The sequence below is a fragment of the Macaca thibetana genome, chromosome 6 (genome assembly GCF_024542745.1).
Source record: "Macaca thibetana thibetana isolate TM-01 chromosome 6, ASM2454274v1, whole genome shotgun sequence".
Taxonomy (NCBI): Eukaryota; Metazoa; Chordata; class Mammalia; order Primates; family Cercopithecidae; genus Macaca; species Macaca thibetana.
The window spans coordinates 124556365-124575754 of NC_065583.1; the positions used below are offsets into that span (position 1 = coordinate 124556365).

At 42.4% G+C, this 19390-nt stretch overlaps 2 protein-coding genes across 3 annotated transcripts in view; one reads left to right on the top strand and one right to left on the bottom strand.

The window, feature by feature from the left end:
- PLPP1 (phospholipid phosphatase 1) overlaps positions 1-1572 on the top strand; it is a 122876-nt gene extending 121304 nt beyond the window's left edge. For both annotated transcript variants that reach the window (XM_050794688.1, XM_050794689.1), the window contains 2 exons: positions 417-593; positions 1096-1572. In XM_050794688.1, the coding sequence (XP_050650645.1) occupies positions 417-593; positions 1096-1224 (306 nt within the window). In that variant the 3' untranslated portion in view covers positions 1225-1572. The remainder of the gene's footprint in view (positions 1-416; positions 594-1095) is intronic.
- The window catches only part of MTREX (Mtr4 exosome RNA helicase), a 125009-nt gene continuing 107054 nt past the window's right edge, over positions 1436-19390 (bottom strand). The window contains exons 25-27 of the mRNA XM_050794685.1: positions 18380-18542; positions 3454-3558; positions 1436-1706 (exon numbers count right to left, since the gene is read on the bottom strand). Coding sequence (XP_050650642.1) covers positions 1654-1706; positions 3454-3558; positions 18380-18542 — 321 coding nt within the window. The 3' untranslated portion in view covers positions 1436-1653. The remainder of the gene's footprint in view (positions 1707-3453; positions 3559-18379; positions 18543-19390) is intronic.

A 19390-nucleotide genomic window follows, 5' to 3' on the forward strand; every position in this document is an offset into this window, starting at 1 on the left:
GTCTGGGCAACAGAGCAAAGCCCCATTTCTTTAAGGAAAACAAACAAACAAAAAAACCAATGGCAGCACTCGTCTTGACTATCAGAATTATAACCCAAATTGCAAGGGGAGGAAGTGTCCCTGAAATCCTGTTTAGAAAACCATAAACAAGGAAACACTTGTTTGTATACAGTTTGAAGGGTGTTACAGCTAGACTGGCAATAGATTCTTCTGAACAAGTTAGTAGGGCAATAGTTTTGTTTCTTTAAAGGATTAACATTTAGGCATTAATGCGTACGTGAATGTTTGCCTAGAAGTCCTGTTCCCTATATAATAATACTTCGATAACCATTTTAAATGCCAACCCTTCCTTAATATAAAACTTTTGCGTTGTTATGTTAAATAAACTATGTTTTCTCTTTATTCTTTTCTTTTAGCTTTATCTTCAAGCCAGGATGAAGGGAGACTGGGCAAGACTCTTACGCCCCACACTGCAATTTGGTCTTGTTGCCGTATCCATTTATGTGGGCCTTTCTCGAGTTTCTGATTACAAACACCACTGGAGTGATGTGTTGACTGGACTCATTCAGGGAGCTCTGGTTGCAGTATTAGTTGTAAGTATACAGGTCAACAGCCTACATCTTGATATTGTTAAACATTTAGATAAGTAAATAGAAAAAAAAAAAATCCCCAGTGAGAAAACTGCAGTGGGCAAGAATCTTAGTGTTATTAAAAGTCACTTCAGGATACACAGCAGGTTAAAAACTAGGTTACTCTTTGTAAAACTTGGTATTTTTGTAAAATCTTAGTATTTTTATTGTAAAAAGCTCTGGCTAGAAATAGTTTTTTTAGGGGGGTATAAATTGAAAAAACTAATTCACATGTAGAAATAACTCTTTTATTAAGTATTGGCAAAATGAAGCTATTTGCTGAAGACATAACAAAGCAACTCTTACTTAATTTGGAATAATCTTTAAAAAATCCCAGTTAGTCTCTAATTTTTTATATGCTTTAATCTGTACACCCCCAAAGTATATCCTTTTGTTTACATTTATCTCAGGATGCTGTTGATCACAAGTTTTTAACTTGATCTAAATTAAATGTTTTGCACTGTAGGCTGTATATGTATCGGATTTCTTCAAAGAAAGAACTTCTTTTAAAGAAAGAAAAGAGGAGGACTCTCACACAACTCTGCATGAAACATCAACAACGGGGAATCACTATCAGAGCAATCACCAGCCTTGAAGGGCAGCGGGGTGCCCAGGTGAAGCTAGCCTGTTTTCTAAAGGAAAAGGATTGCCACATGGCAAGAGGATGCATCTTTCTTCCCAGTGTATAAGCCTTTAAAGACTGCTACTGCTGCTATGCCTCTTGGATGCCCACTTCGTGTGTACATAGTTACCTTTAACACAGTGGTTATCTAATAGCTCTAAATTCATTTAAAAAACTCCAAGCCTTCCACCAAAACAGTGCCCCACCTGTATACATTTTTATTAAAAAATGTAATGCTTATGTATAAACATGTATGTAATATGCTTTCTATGAATGATGTCTGATTTAAATACACATATTAAAATGTATGGGACAACCAAATCCACACTTGCAGGCATTTGTAGTCAACTGTAATCAAACAGGTGGTGAATAATTTAAAATCTCACATTCCTTTAGCTGACTCTACAAGTAGAGGCTGGCAGCAAACACAATATCTCTCTTGATTTTGGTGATTCCTAAGAGAAAAGAAAGTAAGGTTTAAACTTTCAAGACCACAAAACACCTAACTTGTCTCTACCGAAGTTTTAAAGCCAGTATACCAACCCCGATTCAACTGGTGAGAGAGCAGCCTGGAAAGTCAAACACCCTGCTGAACACCTAGAGGAATCTGCAGCTACCTCAGTGAGGTGGAAAACAGAAGCCAGACCCCCATTCTTTTGACTCTGAAATACTCCATGGGGGCTGGTCAGGAAGGCGGTATCTAGAACTGTTTAAAAAGATAAATTCTAGGTCGGGGGCGGTGACTCATGCCTGTAATCCCAGCACTTTGGGAGGCCGAGGCGGGAGGATCACCTGAGGTTGGGAGTTCAAGACCAGCCTGACCAACATGGAGAAACCCCGTCTCTACTAGAAATACAAAATTAGCCAGGCGTGCTCGTGCATGCCTATAGTCGCAGCTACTCGGGAGACTGAGGCAGGAGAATCACTTGAACCTGGGAGGCAGACGTTGCAGTGAGCTGAGATAGCACCACTGCACTCCAGCCTGGGCAACAAGAGCGAAATATATGTGAATACCACTCTGTCTCCACAAAAAAATAAAAATAATAAAAATTAAAAATTAAAAAAAAAATAAATTCTAGGAAGGACTAAACTGTCTAAAGAAATGTAAATCCAAAGACTTGGATTTTCAACCTGTATCAGAAGACACTTTTTTTCAGTTCCCATGTTAAAGTCTTTCTAGGCTTAGGAAGGACAAATACAAATTTTGATTACAAATTATTTTTTGACACCTACACTTCAACTCTGAGTCATTAAACAGGCCTGCATTTATCAACAATGTGGAAATATAAGCCAGCTTTTGCAAACCTCTTCTTAGGACACTAAGTTGTTAATAGAAATCACTAGCATTGACTGACTCAGCAACCATGTGGTTACTATTCTTTGATGCTTTAACTTAGTCCTTTTTCTTGGTCAAGATTCAGTAGACATGACAAAACTATTTACAGACATGCTTATGCCCCTTGTCCCCCCATACCACCCCATTACTACTACCTTGGTTTAGCCATCCTTTCTTGATCTGGTCTCCCCGCTTCTACTGTGCTACTCTACAGACTTGCCCTGAATGTAAGAGCAAGAATTACCTTGTAAAGTCCAAGTTAGGGCAGGTCACTCCCAAGCTCCACACCTCCAATCACTGCAGAGTTGAGAAGCCTGCGGCTAGGAACTATGGAATACTTTACTTTCTCACTTCAACCCCTACTACTTTACTCACCGCCCATTCTACTCCAGCCATACTGGCCTCTTGCTGGTGTTCTTGTATATTAAGCATACACCAAGGGGCTTAATTGCCACCTTCCCTGTGGAGGCCCTAGACCATTGTATCCATCTGCCAATTCTATTGTCTTTTCTGCTTACAGACTTTATCACCATCTGATAAATTTAATTGTTGACTTATTGTCTATCTCCCCACACTAGAATGTAAACTCCATGAAGGCAGGGGTGTCTTTCTGTTCACTGTATTCCCTAGTGCTTAAAACAATGCCTGGCATGTAGTGTACAATTAATATATGTAAATGGATGTATATGTAAAATCTCAACTTTTCCCCCAACACACTAAATTTTATAGAAACACTAGTAGATAGCTCTCCATGACAATGCAGTGAAGAACATCCCAAAATGTCCTCCTGGGTTGTGGTCCAGGGCTCAAGATTTGCTTCACAAAATTGGTCTAAATTAGAAACAGCTTATGCATTTGATACTGACCTTCTGCAAATTTATTTTCCAGCTCAGTGTTTCCAATGGCTTTTGCTGCTTGACACATTTGTCGAAGCAATTCTTCTAGGCGCCTCATACAACGAATTATGCTGCCTGGATAGAAAAGAAACAAAACACCGGTAAAATGGAAATAATCAGGAACAGCAGAATTTTTGTTAAGAGGCAAGGCAGGAGAACACAGGATAATACTCTGAGGGACTTCCCATGAAGTAAATCAGGTAGCAAACCTGTTAGGTACTGGGGAAGGCTACAAAGATGAAAGGCTTAACTCCCACCTTTGACTAATGGTAGAGAAATACCTGTTTACTACTAATGTGCTGACACCTGGTATTAAGCAGGAAAACAAAATGCCCTAGGAGGAGGGAGCAACTTTGGGTGAAGGCTGCAAGGACGACATAATCTGTGTAAGAACCAAGCAGTATCAACAAGGGAAGGACCACCATGACAATGCAGAAAAGCCTGGCAAACCGCAGCCATTCAAGGAGCCTGAGTGGCCCAGTGAGGCATCTGGACACCATACCATCTCATAGAATGCAACAGACTGTTTTTAGCAGGAGAGTAACAAGATAAAATTTGTCATTTTAAAGGTGCATTCATTTTTCTTGACCTTAGATTCTTTCATTAGTGCGTTCTTTACAGAGTGTTCTCAAGGAGCACAAGGAAAGAAGCCTTTTCCCATGGGTCTAGAATCTGTCTGAAAAAAGTGTATCAAAGCTGGAGCTATAAACATAGTTTCACTTTTGCTAGACTTGTGCAAAGAGGGGCAGAGATTGTGAGATCCTTTCTCTAAAATGCTTGTGACTTCATTTTTAATATATGAAATACATTAGGAATACCAGTTCTCAAAATGCAATCTGTAGGAACAATGAACTATTTACACTATTATTAAATTAATAATAATTATTTATTTGTTATTTCTATTCTCAGCTGCTAGGAATGCAGGCTCCAATACTGACTTGCAATGAAACAGGAAATCCAATTGCAGAAACTTCTGGGTGTCAAGAGAGAGGGTAGGAATTGGGATAGAGAGGGTAATGTCATATACTTATACAATCAGGTATTAAATGTTTATGCAAACAATTATATCCAAAGAGAATTAAATTAGGTAGTGGCTCAAAATATAACCAGATTTTTACCTGAGACGAGATTCTCACAGATCATTCAGGATTGAAATGAAATCCTTTACAAAGTCCTCTGCTGCATAGGACATTAAAGAGCCAGACACATTCTCAAACATTGTTTTGACTGACTTCAAATGTGTACCAAGAAACACAATGTGATACTGTATATTATTTCACAAATTTTAGTAACTCGTGTTAACCAGAATCTGCAAAAGTTATCAGAGACCAAGCCATTCAAAGTAAATTACTAAGATAAAAAGTAAGGCAAGTAAATGCACATTCAGGCCAGAGAGCACTGTCATGTCACATTTTGTAAACATTTCGATTCAATTTCTGGAAAATTTAGTTTTGACACAGTTTCAGGTAACAAGCAAATTAGGCCACTGGGCACAAGGTTGCATATACAATGGCTGTGGTTGTTGCCCACAGAGTCTCATCAACAAATCACTGGGTGTGTGCATAAACACCAACTGTCCACAGCTGCCTGAAACATAGAGGCTACCCGCCCAGGGATTAATGAAGACTAACGACTAAGTAGTGAATTGTCTAGCATCTCTCCTACCTACTATGGTTCTCTGTAATCCAAGGGCTCTCCTTACGCCCAGCTTTGGAAGTCATCCTGCCTCATCAGCCTGACTAGGTGCTAGACAAAAGTTTTAAAGCCATGACCCATCATAGGCTAAATGAAGCTGACCAAAACCGAAACAAAACCAAACTACATTAACCTACTGGTTTGTTACAATTTTTTTCTTTTGGTCCTGCCAGAGTAGAAAGAGAAATCCAATTCTTTCTAGTTATTGTCTTTAAAAAATTTTTCAAATAGTGGTAAAATATAAAACATAAAATCCACCTTTTTAACCATAAAGTATACAATTCAGTTACTGCCCTTTTTTATATTGAGGTTTACTACATTCTGGAAAAACTCACGTGGAGATAGAATTCACACACCATAAAATTATTTTAAATAAGTGTACAACTGAGTGGTTTTTAGTATATTCAGACTTGTGTAACCATCATCATTATCTAATTTTAGAGCATTTTTACCACCCCCAAAAAACCCTGTTCCCATTAAAGCAGTTACATGTCTTCTGGACAGCCCATGGCAACCACTAATATGCTCTGTCTCTATGAATCTGCCTATTCTGGACATCTCATATAAGTGAAATTATACACTATGTGGCCTTTGTGTCTGCCTTCTTTCAACTTAATGTATTCAAGGTTTGTCCATATTGTAGCATGAGTCAGTATGTCTTTTCTTTTTTATAACTGAAAGCTGTTCCATTTAATCTTTATTAAAATGGAACACCTTGCCATTTAGAATGGCAAAAACCAAATTTATTTTGCACCAACCTAATATATACCACACTTTATTCATCTATTGATGGACACTTGGAACTATATGCTTTTATTTAAGAGCAATTTTAATAAACATCACCATTACCCGGTTGATGAACAAAACAGCATCATTCTCATTAAGGACAGTAAGCAGCAGATTTTCCAGAACAGAATTTCTGCCTTCAGCTTTCTGGCATACCCTAAAGCAGTTTCCCACAGTTCATGCTCTGACCCTAATACTCCTGTCTAGCTTGGCCTGAGGTTAGAATCACACATGTATCTTGCAACTACTTACCGCTAAACCCCAGCTTAGGCTGAACCCTTTCTTGAGAGCAGAGACTGCTGCTCACACTGTAACTAGCACGGTGCCTGATTCCCACTAGGGTCTCAGCATTATTCATCAAATGAGTAAGTATCAGGTACTCAAATTGTGCCAAAATGTAAAGACAGAAACAATTACTAATAAATTGTTACTCTATTATTATTAGCAATAATACTTTTAAAAGACAAATCCACTGGAAAACCATTCATGACACTGATGATGCTAAGAAAGGGTTAAACTGCTACTTGAAAGGCATGTGAGAGAATGTGTGGTGGGGACAGAGTTGAGAAATGCACTTCACAGCATTTGCTTTCAAAACATGTGGCATACAGAGGGAGGAGAATTGAAAAAAAAAAGCGTATGGCAGGCAGAGGTACAGTAAATAGTTTCAAGAGATAATTCATCATAGAAGTTTTCCTAATGACACTTGCTCAGTGGAAAGCAAATCCTTTGTCATCCTTCACAGTTAAGAGTACAATGTTGTTTATGTAGAGTCGGAAATAAATAGTAACAGCCTCTGGATTGCTTGACTAAAACCCTAGGCATCAGCCCATACAAATATTTTCTTTAAACTATCATTCAAATTTAGTTTAATGGAAATAAAAAAACAGCTACATTCTATCATTTTTTTTCAGGGTGATAATAAATACTTAAATAGTCTTCAAAATTTCTCAACTGTATCACAGTATGAACTTTTCTTTTGCATTGGACACCCCCCAAAAACACGGTTTTAATCACTACAGCATTAACTGCCTCAGTTAATGTTTGAAGAATACTTAAAACTACTTCTGAGGCTCAGGATATGAAATGACCACTTTTATTTTCATATAAAAAGAAAATTAAGAATATTATTAGGAACAAATATGGTTTGCACACAGCACATTAGAAAGTTCCAATGCAATTATTATCTGCCTGTAAAAACAGACACACTGTACTGTGTGCTACAGCTTTGATTACCATATTTTTCCAATCATAAAACATGTATAGGCGGGGTGCAGTGGCTCATGCCTGTAATCTCAAACCTTGGGAGGCCGAAGCAGGTGGATCGTTTGATCCCAGGAGTTTGAGACCAGCCTATGCTTCATGGTAAAATCCTCTCTACAAAAATTAGCTGGGCACGGTGGTGCATGCTTGTAGTCCCAGCTACCTTGGAGGCTGAGGTGGGAGGATCGCTTAAGAGCCAAGATCATGCCACTGCACTCCAGCCTGGGTGACAGAGCCAGACCCTGTTGCAAAAAATAAACAAACCCACCACATACAATAACGAGATGAGGAGAGAATGGCTATTCTTGAAATGGAAGCACTATATAACACTATAAAAATAAAAGAGATAATCAGTATCCTAAGATGAAGGGGTGGCCTGCCCCTCCACACCTGTGGGCGTTTCTCCTTAGGTGGAATGAGAGACTTGAGAAAAGAAATGAGTTTCTTCACAGAATTGGAAAACACTACTTTAAAGTTCATATGGAACCAATAAAGAGCCCGCATCTCCAAGACAATCCTAAGTCAAAAGAACAAAGCTGGAGGCATCACGCTACCTGACTTCAAACTATACTACAAGGCTACAGTAACCAAAACAGCATGGTACTGGTACCAAAACAGAGATATAGACCAATGGAACAGAACAGAGTCCTCAGAAATAATACCACACATCTACAGCCATCTGATCTTTGACAAACCTGAGAGAAACAAGAAATGGGGAAAGGATTCCCTATTTAATAAATGGTGCTGGGAAAATTGGCTAGCCATAAGTAGAAAGCTGAAACTGGATCCTTTCCTTATTCCTTATACGAAAATTAATTCAAGATGGATTAGAGACTTAAATGTTAGACCTAATACCATAAAAATCCTAGAGGAAAACCTAGGTAGTACCATTCAGGACATAGGCATGGGCAAAGACTTCATGTCTAAAACACCAAAAGCAACGGCAGCAAAAGCCAAAATTGACAAATGGGATCTCATTAAACTAAAGAGCTTCTGCACAGCAAAAGAAACTACCATCAGAGTGAACAGGCAACCTACAGAATGGGAGAAAAATTTTGCAATCTACTCGTCTCACAAAGGGCTAATATCCAGAATCTACAAAGAACTCAAACAAATTTACAAGAAAAAAACAAACAACCCCATCAAAAAGTGGGCAAAGGATATGAACAGACATTTCTTAAAAGAAGACATTCATACAGCCAACAGACATATGAAAAAATGCTCATCATCACTGGCCATCAGAGAAATGCAAATCAAAACCACAATGAGATACCATCTCACACCAGTTAGAATGGCGATCATTAAAAAGTCAGGAAACAACAGGTGCTGGAGAGGATGTGGAGAAATAGGAACACTTTTACACTGTTGGTGGGATTGTAAACTAGTTCAACCATTATGGAAAACAGTATGGCGATTCCTCAAGGATCTAGAACTAGATGTACCATATGACTCAGCCATCCCATTACTGGGTATATACCCAAAGGATTATAAACCATGCTGCTATAAAGACACATGCACACGTATGTTTATTGCGGCACTATTCACAATAGCAAAGACTTGGAATCAACCCAAATGTCCATCAGTGACAGACTGGATTAAGAAAATGTGGCACATATACACCATGGAATACTATGCAGCCATAAAAAAGGATGAGTTTGTGTCCTTTGTAGGGACATGGATGCAGCTGGAAACCATCATTCTTAGCAAACTATCACAAGAACAGAAAACCAAACACCGCATGTTCTCACTCATAGGTGGGAACTGAACAATGAGATCACTTGGACTCAGGAAGGGGAACATCACACACCGGGGCCTATCATGGGGAGGGGGGAGGGGGGAGGGATTGCATTGGGAGTTATACCTGATGTAAATGACGAGTTGATGGGTGCAGCACACCAACATGGCACAAGTATACATATGTAACAAACCTGCACGTTATGCACATGTACCCTACAACTTAAAGTATAATAGTAATTAATAAATTGGCCGGGCGCGGTGGCTCAAGCCTGTAATCCCAGCACTTTGGGAGGCCGAGACGGGCGGATCACGAGGTCAGGAGATCGAGACCATCCTGGCTAACACAATGAAACCCCGTCTCCACTAAAAATACAAAAAAATTAGCCGGGCGTGGTGGCGGCGCCTGTAGTCCCAGCTACTCGGGAGGCTGAGGCAGGAGAATGGCGGGAACCCGGGAGGCGGAGCTTGCAGTGAGCCGAGATCGCGCCACTGCACTCCAGCCTGGGCGACAGAGCGAGACTCCGCCTCAAAAAAAAAAAAAAATAATAATAATAATAAATAAATTAAAAAAAAAAATAAGGCACAAGATACGGATTCAAGTTTATTTTCTTTTTTGGCATATGGGTATCCAATGATTCTAATATCACTTATTGAAAAAACTATCCTACCTCCATTAAACTGCATTTGACCCTTTGTCAAAAAAAAAAAAAAAAAAAAAAAAAAAAAGAAATGAGACACAGAGACAAAGCATAGAGAAAGAAAAAGTGGGCGCAGGGGACCAGCGCTCAGCATACAAAAGACCTGCCCCGGCACCGTTCTCTGAGTTCCCTCAGGATTTATTGATCATTATCTTTACCATCTTAGAAAAGGGAAGTGGCAGGATAACAGGATCATAGTAGGGAGAAGGTCAGCAGTAAGACATACGAATAAAGATCTCTGTGACATGAATAAGTTTAAGGAAAAGTGCTGTGCCTTGATATGCATATGCAAACATCTCCTTAAACCTTTTTAGTGCATGAAGAGCAGCACTGCTGCTAGCACACTCCACCTTCAGCCCTAAGGCGGTTTTCTCCTTTCTCAGTAAATAGAACATACAATTGGGTTTTATGTTCCATTGCCCAGGGACGGGCAGGAGACGATGCTTTTCTCTATCTCAACTGCCAAGAGGCCTTCTTTCCTCTTATACTAGTCCTCCTCAGCACAGACCCTTCATGGGTGTCAGACTGGGGGACGATCAGGCCTTTCCCTTCCCACGAGGTAATATTTCAGATTATCACATGGGGAGAAACCTTGGACAATACCTAGCTTTCCTAGGCAGAGAGGTCCCTGTGACCTTCCGCAGTGTATGTGTCCCTGGGTACTTGAGATTAAGAGAATGGTGATGACTTTTAACCAGCAAGCTGCCTTCAGGCACTTGTTTAACAAAGCACATCCTGCACAGCCCAAAATCCATTAAACCTTGAGTCACCACAGCACATGTCTCTTGCAAGGGCAGGGTTGGGGGCAGGGTTACAGATTAACACCATCTCAAATACAGAACAAAATGGAGTCTCTTATGTCTACTTCTTTCTATATAGACACAGTAACAGTCTGATCTCTCTTTTACCCACACTAAGAAAATGAAGGTTCTCATTTTTTGCTACTTATATCAAAAAATAGTTTTAAGGGTGAATACATAGTATATCCCAACTTTTAGAAAGGTTTAAGCTGATCTACTGGCTCACACACAAGAAAAATATAAAAATTATGCTGATGTTAGATCTAACTTCAAGTTAGAGCTAAAAAAATGAATTTCTCAAATTTTCAAACTGAGATTTCAAGCAAACTCTGATGTAGAAATAGCCCCTGAGTAACTGAAAGACTTCAGGAATGCCAGTATGTGTAAGGGTAAACTGAGGCTGGAGCCAAACCAGGAACGAAGACACAAAGCAAATGGCAGTGAGAACAGCTTTTATTAGGGCTTGCAGGTGAGGTTCCTCGGTCCAAAGGCGTGGGCCAAGGGAGTCGCGCTGAGGGAGGAGGGTACGGGCTTTTTAGAGGTAGGGAAGCTGGTTGTGCAAACAAGGCCTGGGGGGTCTTGAAGCTACTAGGGCAGGAGTTGAGTAAGGGTCATGGGGAAGGGGTCTTTGGAAACTGTTAACCGTAACTGCTGTTTACGAACTTGTGGAATGCAGGTGAGCTGCAGGTCATAGGGGAGTGTGGTTGCCCAGCCGGAATCTCTGACGTATGTTAAGTCTGAGGGTGTGTTCAAAGAGGAAGGGAAGTCTTTAACAAAAGGCCTGCTACGCCGGGTAACGCTGCCATGTTGGGTCTAGATTCCTGCCTAACATTCCAACCTCTTTCTAATAAGAAAATGGGGCGACGTGTTCATCTGGCTACTTCCAGCTGGTATGGGTCGTCGTGGGGTTCTTTGGAGGTCGGAACTCGGGTATGGGGTGGAGCAGCATCTGACTGAAAGTGACCTGGGAGACTTCTTTCATGCAGACCTGGATGAAGTGGAGGACACAGGGAGCTATGAGTAGCAAGAAGCCAGCGATTAGTAAGGGGCTTAGAAAGGGTAGGACTTAATCGGCCACAGACGACTGCCACCACCTAAGTGAGGGCCTTGATCCGAGGTTTTTCCCGAATCTTTTCTAGAGTGAGGAGATTGGTTTCTACTAGTCCTGACTCATTGATGTAGTGTTCGGCCGGGAAGGGGAAAGGAGGCGGTTAGGTTAGAGGAGTTAAAAGGTCTGGGTAAAGGTGCCGCAACCAGTGGGGGCTTATTCAAGGCTATACACAAGAAACGACGAGAGATGTTGTGTACCTCGGCCGTGTGTACCACTTGAGCCCCTTCCATGACTAAGGTTAGCCACGAAAAAGGGTTGCTGCTGTCCTGGGGCTTGCTGCCTGGGCTACAGCTGAGATGGCTTCCTCCTGTTGTCTGATGTCAGAGGCCAGGCTGACGAGGCTGCTTACGACCTTAATGTAGGCCTTAAAGATCCTGAGTTGGGCCACGGGATAAGACTCACTGTGCCCACCAGTCCTAGGAAGGACTCTTCCGCATCCTGAGGAGGCTGGAGAATTGCAATGAGGCTTATTCTATCTGCTGTGAGGCTTTTTGTAGTGGGTGTGAGGAGTATGCCTAGGTAGGTGACAGAAGGGCTGCAAAGTTGAGCCTTAGCTGGGGTAACCTGATAACCTCGGTCGCCTAGAAAATTTAAAAGTGCAGCAGTACCTGCAAGGGAGCTCTCCTAGGAAGGACTACATAGTAATAAGTCATCGACATACTGCAATAGTGTGCTGTGGGTCAGGGGACGGAGGACAACATCCTGTGCCAGTGCCTGTCCGAAAAAATGGGGGCTATCACAGAACCTTTGAGGCAAAACAGTCCAAGTCAGCTGGGAAGAAATATGAGTGTCTGGATCTTCCAATGTAAAAGCAAACAGAAAGTGGCAGTCTGGGTGTAGAGGGATGGTAAAGAAGGCATCCTTCAGGTCAAGGACAGTGAAATGGGTGGTGTCAGCGGCAACGCGCGAGAGGAGAGTATATGGATTAGGAATAACTGGAAAGGTAGGGACCACTGCCTCATTGATGAGGTGTAGGTCCTGCACGAGACGATAGGCCCCAGAGCTTTTCCGTACAGGGAGGATAGGAGTATTGCTTGGTGAGTTGGCTGGAACAGGCGTGTAATGATAGATTTTAATCCCTGTCGATGTTCAAAGGAGATAGGGAACTGGGGTCTAGAAGGGAACTTGGAAGGATCTTTTAGCCGGATGCGGACCGGAGCGTAGTGCTGGGCAATGATCGGGGTGGAGGTGTCCCACACCTTAGGGTTAATGGGGACTGGAAATGGGAGATGGGGGTCAGGCTGGCGGGGTTTGTCAGGTGAGAGAAGGGGGAAGAGGAACGCAAGGTGTGGGCAGGGGTTGGGTCGGAAGTGAACTGAGGCCCCTAGCTTGGAGAGGAGGTCTCATCCTAACAAGGGGACTGGGCACGAAGGAATGATAAGAAAGGAGTGCGAGAAGAGGGAGCCATCCAGGCGGCAAGACAGAGGAGGAGTCTGGCGGTAGGTGGAGGGAGTGCCATCAATTCCCATGACTGTGACAGTGGAGGGGTGGCTGGGGCCACTGAAGGAAGGCAAAACAGAGTAGGCAGCCTCCATGTCCATAAGGAAGGATATGGACTTACCCGCTACCTGGAGCATGACCCTGGGCTCGGCGAGAGTGAGAGGGGTCCCCGAGTCTGGGCCTCTTCAATCTTTGTCAGTGTCGAGGAGCTGGAAGGCGCCTCCAACACCTGGAGGAGGGTCGTCATGTGGAGGCGCAGCGACTGTCCTTAGGTTGGGGCAGTCTGACCTCCAGTGGCCCATCTGCCGACAGTTCGGACAGGGGCGAGCTGGCTCCTTTGGGTTAGGGCACTGCCTGGCCCAGTGGCTGTCATTGCCACTCTTGAAGCAGGCACCAGATGGCGCTCAGGTAGTACCTCCTTTCTGGGAGCTCCTGGAGCCGGCCGGCCTCAGGGCTGCTACCAAGGCCTGAGTTTGGAGTTGTACCTTCTGTTTTAGCCTGGCCTGTTGTTGGGCCTCAGCTGCTTCTTCCCTGGAGTTGTGGACCTTGAAGGCCAGTTTGACTAAATCCTGGATGGCAATTTAAGGGCCTTCCTTTGCCTTTTTAAACTTTTTTTGGATATTGGGGGCTGACTAAGAAATGAAATATGAGGCCAAGACGGTCCCCCCTGTGGGGGAGGCAGGGTCAAGGCAGGTGTACTGAATAAGAGCCTCAGTCAGCTGGTTAAGAAAAACAGCCGGATTTTCATCTGCGCCTTGGACTACCTCCTTTAGTTTGTTAAAGGTGACTGATTTGTTAGAGGCTGCCTGCATGCCGGCAAGAAGGCACTGAACCATCATGTCTCGGCGGCAGCGGCCTGCCTGCCCTACATGGTAGTCCCAGTCGGGCTCAGCTGAGGGCACTGCCTCGGTGCCGACTGGCCTGGCAGGGTCAGTTAAATGAACCTGGTTAGCATGTTGCCTGGCTGCCGCTAGGATGCGTTCCTGCTCCTCAGGAGACAGGGTTGAGGTCATAACGACATGAAGGTCATGCCAGGTGAGATCATATGCCTGGCATAGATACCTAAACTCTTTGATATAACGAGTAGGATTGGCCAAAAAGGAGCCTGCACGCTCCTCAACCTTAGACAAGTCTGCCAATGAAAACAGCACATGGACCCGGACTACTCCTTCAGGGTCCGCCACCTCTCGTAAGGGGCACAGGAGGTTGGTCCTGGACCGAGTATGGGCTGAGACAGGCGAGGAAGGGGAGGAGGTGGAGGTAGGGGAGACAGAATCTGTCCGGTTTGGCAAGGGCACAGGAGGGGGGAAAAGGTGGGGAGGCGTTGATGAGGATGGGGATAATGGTGGGTCAGGGTAAGGAGGAGGTTGGGCGGGAGACTGGAGGGGTGGTGGGGATAGTGTGTCAGGAGGCTCAGAAAAAGAGGAGGAATCATCCCTCTCCTTGCTCGCGGGAAGAGACTTTGCAAGCAGAACTTCAGCTAACGAGCATTGGGTGCAGAGATCTGGGTGAGAACGCAAGTCCTAAAAGGCCTGAACATAGGGTATCTCGGACCATTTGCCTAGTCTCTTGTAGAAGTTGGTCAGATCTGTGAGAATGTTAAAGTCTAGAGTGCCTTCTGCAGGCCACTGAGACTGATTATCCAATTTATATTGCGGCCATGCTATACAGAAGAAAATTAGCTGCTTTCGTTTTACGTCTTGGCTGAGACTTAAAGTCTGGAGATTTGCCAAGAGGCACCCCAGAGGGGATTTTCGGTTTGGTTTGAACTGGGTAGTTCCCATGGTCTCAAGGCGGGCGGTCCGGAGGCAATGGGAGTGTCCTCCCACTGCCACGCAGAGTGCGGGGTACGGTGGCTTCCGGGGAGGTTGGATGTCTCCTAGTCCACAGTGCCAAGGTCACAGCTGACCAGAGAGAGCCCCTGACGCAGCCGCGCGTTTCGGACAGGGACTCCCGGAGGGAGCCTTCAGGACGGGGGGGAAACTTACCCAGCAGTGATCGAATTGAGTCAAATTTGGTGAGACGGCTCCAGGCTTGAGGAGGGGATCCCGGCTCGGGGAGAGGACAGCCCGCCCGACGCGGCAGGGGTCCGGAGAGCGGGGTCTCCTCCCGGGTTTCGGCACCAAATGTAAGGGGAAACTGAGGCTGGAGCCGAACCAGGAACGAAGACACAAGGCAAATGGCAGTGAGAATAGCCTTTTATTAGGGCTTGTGGGCGAGGTTCCTCGGTCCAAAGGTGGGGGCCGAGGAAGTTGCGTTGAGGGAGGAGGGTACGGGCTTTTTATAGCCCGAGAGGTAGGGAAGCTGGTTGTGCAAACAGGGCCTGGGAGGTCTTGAAACTACTAGGGCAGGAGTTGAGTAAGGGTCACGGGGAAGGGGTCTTTGGAAACTGTTAACCGAAACTGCTATTTACGAACTTGTGGAATGCAGGTGAGCTGTAAGTCATGGGGGAGTGTGGTTGCTCAGTCAGAACCTCTGACTTATGTAAGTCTGAGGGTGTGTTCAAAGAGGAAGGGAAGTCTTTAACAAAAGGCCTGCTACGCTGGGTAACACCGCCATGTTAGGTCTAGATTCCTGCCTAACAGTATGCTGTGGAAAAAGTCAACTCATAGCTGGCAACTAGTACAAGCTACAAACCATCTTCAATTTGGCAGTTTAGGATTCATCTTCCATACTGTGGTAACTTCCACTTAGGCAGAAAGAACAGAAAAAATAATCCATTAAGACAATTTTATATTAATTCCTAGATTTTTAAAAAAATATACTCATCTGACAGGCCAGGTCTACTGCCCCTGCTTTTTACTTTTTTTTTTTGAGACAGTGTCTTGCTCTGTCGCCTAGGCTGGAGTGCAGTGGCGGTGATCTCGGCTCACTGCAAGCTCCACCTCCCGGGTTCACGCCATTCTCCTGCCTCAGCCTCCCGAGTAGCTGGGACTACAGGCGCCCGCCACCACGCCCAGCTAATTTTTTGTAGTTTTTAAAATAGAGACGGGGTTTCACCATGTTAGCCAGGATGGTCTCGATCTCCTGACCTCATGATATGCCCACCTCGGCCTCCCAAAGTGCTGGGATTACAGACGTGAGCCACCGGGCCTGGCCTGCTTTTTACTTTTCTAAAAAAAAAAAAAAAAAAGGCTACTCTTTGCCATGTACCACTATTGTTTTATGTCATTGTGTTTTGACTTTTCAGAGAAGCAGATATTATATAAATATGAGTATTGTATTACCAAGTCTTGGAATTATTTAGGCATTGAACAGTTACTAATTTCATTCTTATGTTCCAAAAAGATGTCAGACTGAAGATTGGTGGTGCTCTATGTGATGCCTGAGTGCTGCTGAAACATACAATTGTCATATACCAACCTGTGCTCCTGTTTTAAGCAATTTTCATCAGTAAGTACAAATCATCCCTCTTCTCACTGACTCAGCCAAACACCATTAACTATTAGAGATGTTGCTAAACATCATCCACTATTAGAGACCTACTTAGTATTGCTCCAAGCATGAATTTTCTGTGGATGGAGATGGTATAGTCTAGTGTAGGGTTTAAGAAATTTTCAGGTGATCCAAAATTTAAGGATAAGGTACTATGGTGCTTAAGTGAAGTTACATGTAGTTACAGAGACCAGAGTTTAAATCATCCTGCTGTCACATCACCTTGGCCAAACTGCTTACCATAGTCTCCTTGTGCAAAGTAGAGATAATATCTACCCTGAATTGCTATTTGGTGATTACATGTAAATTATACAGAGCTCTTAGCACAATATTCAGCATAAAATACCTACTTAATGAACAATGACTTTCCCAGTAACAGAATTCAAAGGATGCTTTGGGACTGTTTGACTAAATGATCATTTAGAGGAGACTTAGAAGTTTATAAACCCTAGAAAAAATATGTAAGATACAATAACGTAATTTTAAAAGGTGCTATAAACTTTAACATTAAAAACCTTAAAACCCATAAAGTTCAATATAGTCAATACAGTAAAGGTCCTCAGTTTTAAGTTTTTAATATTCTGTTGCAGAGCATTTTAACCTATACAGCATAAAAATAACTGATTCATAATATCAGTAATCTATTACTTCTTTAAGAATATCAGTTGAAAGTGTCAGGCCTCTGAGCCCAAGCCAAGCCATCGCATCCCCTGTGACTTGCACTTGCACTTCAGGCCCAGATGGCCTGAAGTAACTGAAGAATCACAAAAGAAGTGCAAATGCCCTGCCTCGCCTTAACCGATGACATTCCACCACAAACGAAGTGAAAATGGCCGGTCCTTGCCTTAAGCAATGATATTATCTTGTGAAATTCCTCTTCCTGGCTCATCCTGGCTCAAAAAGCTCCCCCACTGAGCACCTTGTGACCCCTACTCCAGCCCGCCAGAGAACAACCCCCCTTTGACTGTAATTTTCCTTTACCTACCCAAATCCTATAAAACAGCCCCACCCTTATCTCCCTTCGCTGACTCTCTTTTCGGACTCAGCCCGCCTGCACCCACGTGAAATAAACAGCCGTGTTGCTCACACAAAGCTTGTTTGGTGGTCTCTTCACACGGACACGCATGACAGAAAGGTCTATAATACTGGGCATGTTAAACATGTAATTTTTCTCAAACTAAATCTATAAGCAATAGTAGCCGTTCTTATTATAATCTCTATACAGAACTCATGTATTTTCATTTTTAAGAAAGTTCAATGTAAATTATCTCATTCAGTAAATACAACTGGCCATTTATAAACACATAAGCCAATCTTTTCCTACTGAATGCAGCATTTTAAAATATGGGTTTGTTTAAACAGTCTACTTATTTTTTTGCTTCTTATAATTCACTTATAATTTTTCCTTATATTTCTTTTGCCTTAGTTTTTTCATCTAAAATTTCTCTTCAGTTGAGTAACAATTATTCTTCAGTCTCTTAAAGTCCTGCTCATTAAATTTAATCTGATTCATGCTGTAATAACAGTCTGACTAAAGCCAAGTCAGTTATTACATAGGGAATGACTGATCATTTTCAGCTCTGCTATTTTTAGTGGAATTATATAGCTCACCAAGAGAACAAAAGTGAAAAGGAAAAATGCCCACATAAATATGACTTATTAGGGTCATCTGCTTGTGACTGTAGAAACTCATAGAATTATAACTGCACAGAATTATAAAGTTTAGATTCTAAAGGACTTCCTAATGAACAGACTATGCTTATTAAATAACACAAAGAATTTGTGGAGAATATTTTTTAATCTATATAATAGGGAGATTTCATTTAATTACCAAATATTAAAAATACATATTATTCTTGTTTAGTTAAAACAATACCATCCTAACTGTATTTCTTATACTGTAAATATATATATGTAAAATTTAACCATACCTTCAAAGACATCTGTCATTTTGCAGATATGGGCAAATGTAGCTCCAGTTGCCCAGGTATATACTACATCCATTAAGTGAGGTTTAAATGAGCTTAGATAAGTTTCCTCATCAATTTCCAATTTGGCTTCTGCTGAAACTTTTGCGATTCTTTTAGCACATTCCTTTAAAGATAAAAGAGTTAAAATTCCTTACTTATGATCTCCCATATCACCCTATTCTTTAGGTTTCCAAGCCAGTATTCCAGGAGGTCCCTTTTTCTTCCTAGGTATTATGTCTGCAATGTGGACATTCTGCTCCTAAGTAGGCACAGTGCCTGTTCCATTACTAAGTGATCAAACGGCCAATCTTTCCCATTATGTTGACGTAAATGTATCAAGAGCATGCTTTTCAGCCAGTGACACCTTTTCAACAAACAGAACTCTTCATTAAAAGTATTCAAGAGCAGCATTTAACTAATCTCTATTTCATTACAAAACAGATTTAGAGAAATACAAATCCTAGAGGAAAATAAATTTTCCCCCAACAATGGTTAAAAATGTACATATCTTCATATTGTTTTCCTCTAAGTTGAGAAACTTCATTCTTCTTTACTTGGCAATCTAAAAGACCAAAAACTCCTAGGCCTATGAACCTATGAAGACTTTGCTGGTTCTAGAAATTTAAATTTCTTAGTGATTTTAACGCATGTTACATGTTCCATTGAACCAGCCTTTTTATTTTAATCAGAATTTTTTGAATTATTATTTTTAAAATATTTTAACTTTTATTTTAGGCTCAGGGATATGCGTACAGGTTTCTTATCTAGGTAAACTTGTGACTCAGGGGTTTGGTGTATAGATTATTTAGTCAGCTGAGTACTAAGCATAATATGCCACAGGTTTTTTACATTTTTTCTTCCTCAACCTCTCCTTCCTCCCACTCTCCTCCCTCAACTAGGCACCAGTGTCTGTTGTTCTGAAGGGGCCTTTTTATGACACATTTTTTTGTTCTTCTCTTGTAATTCCTTAGC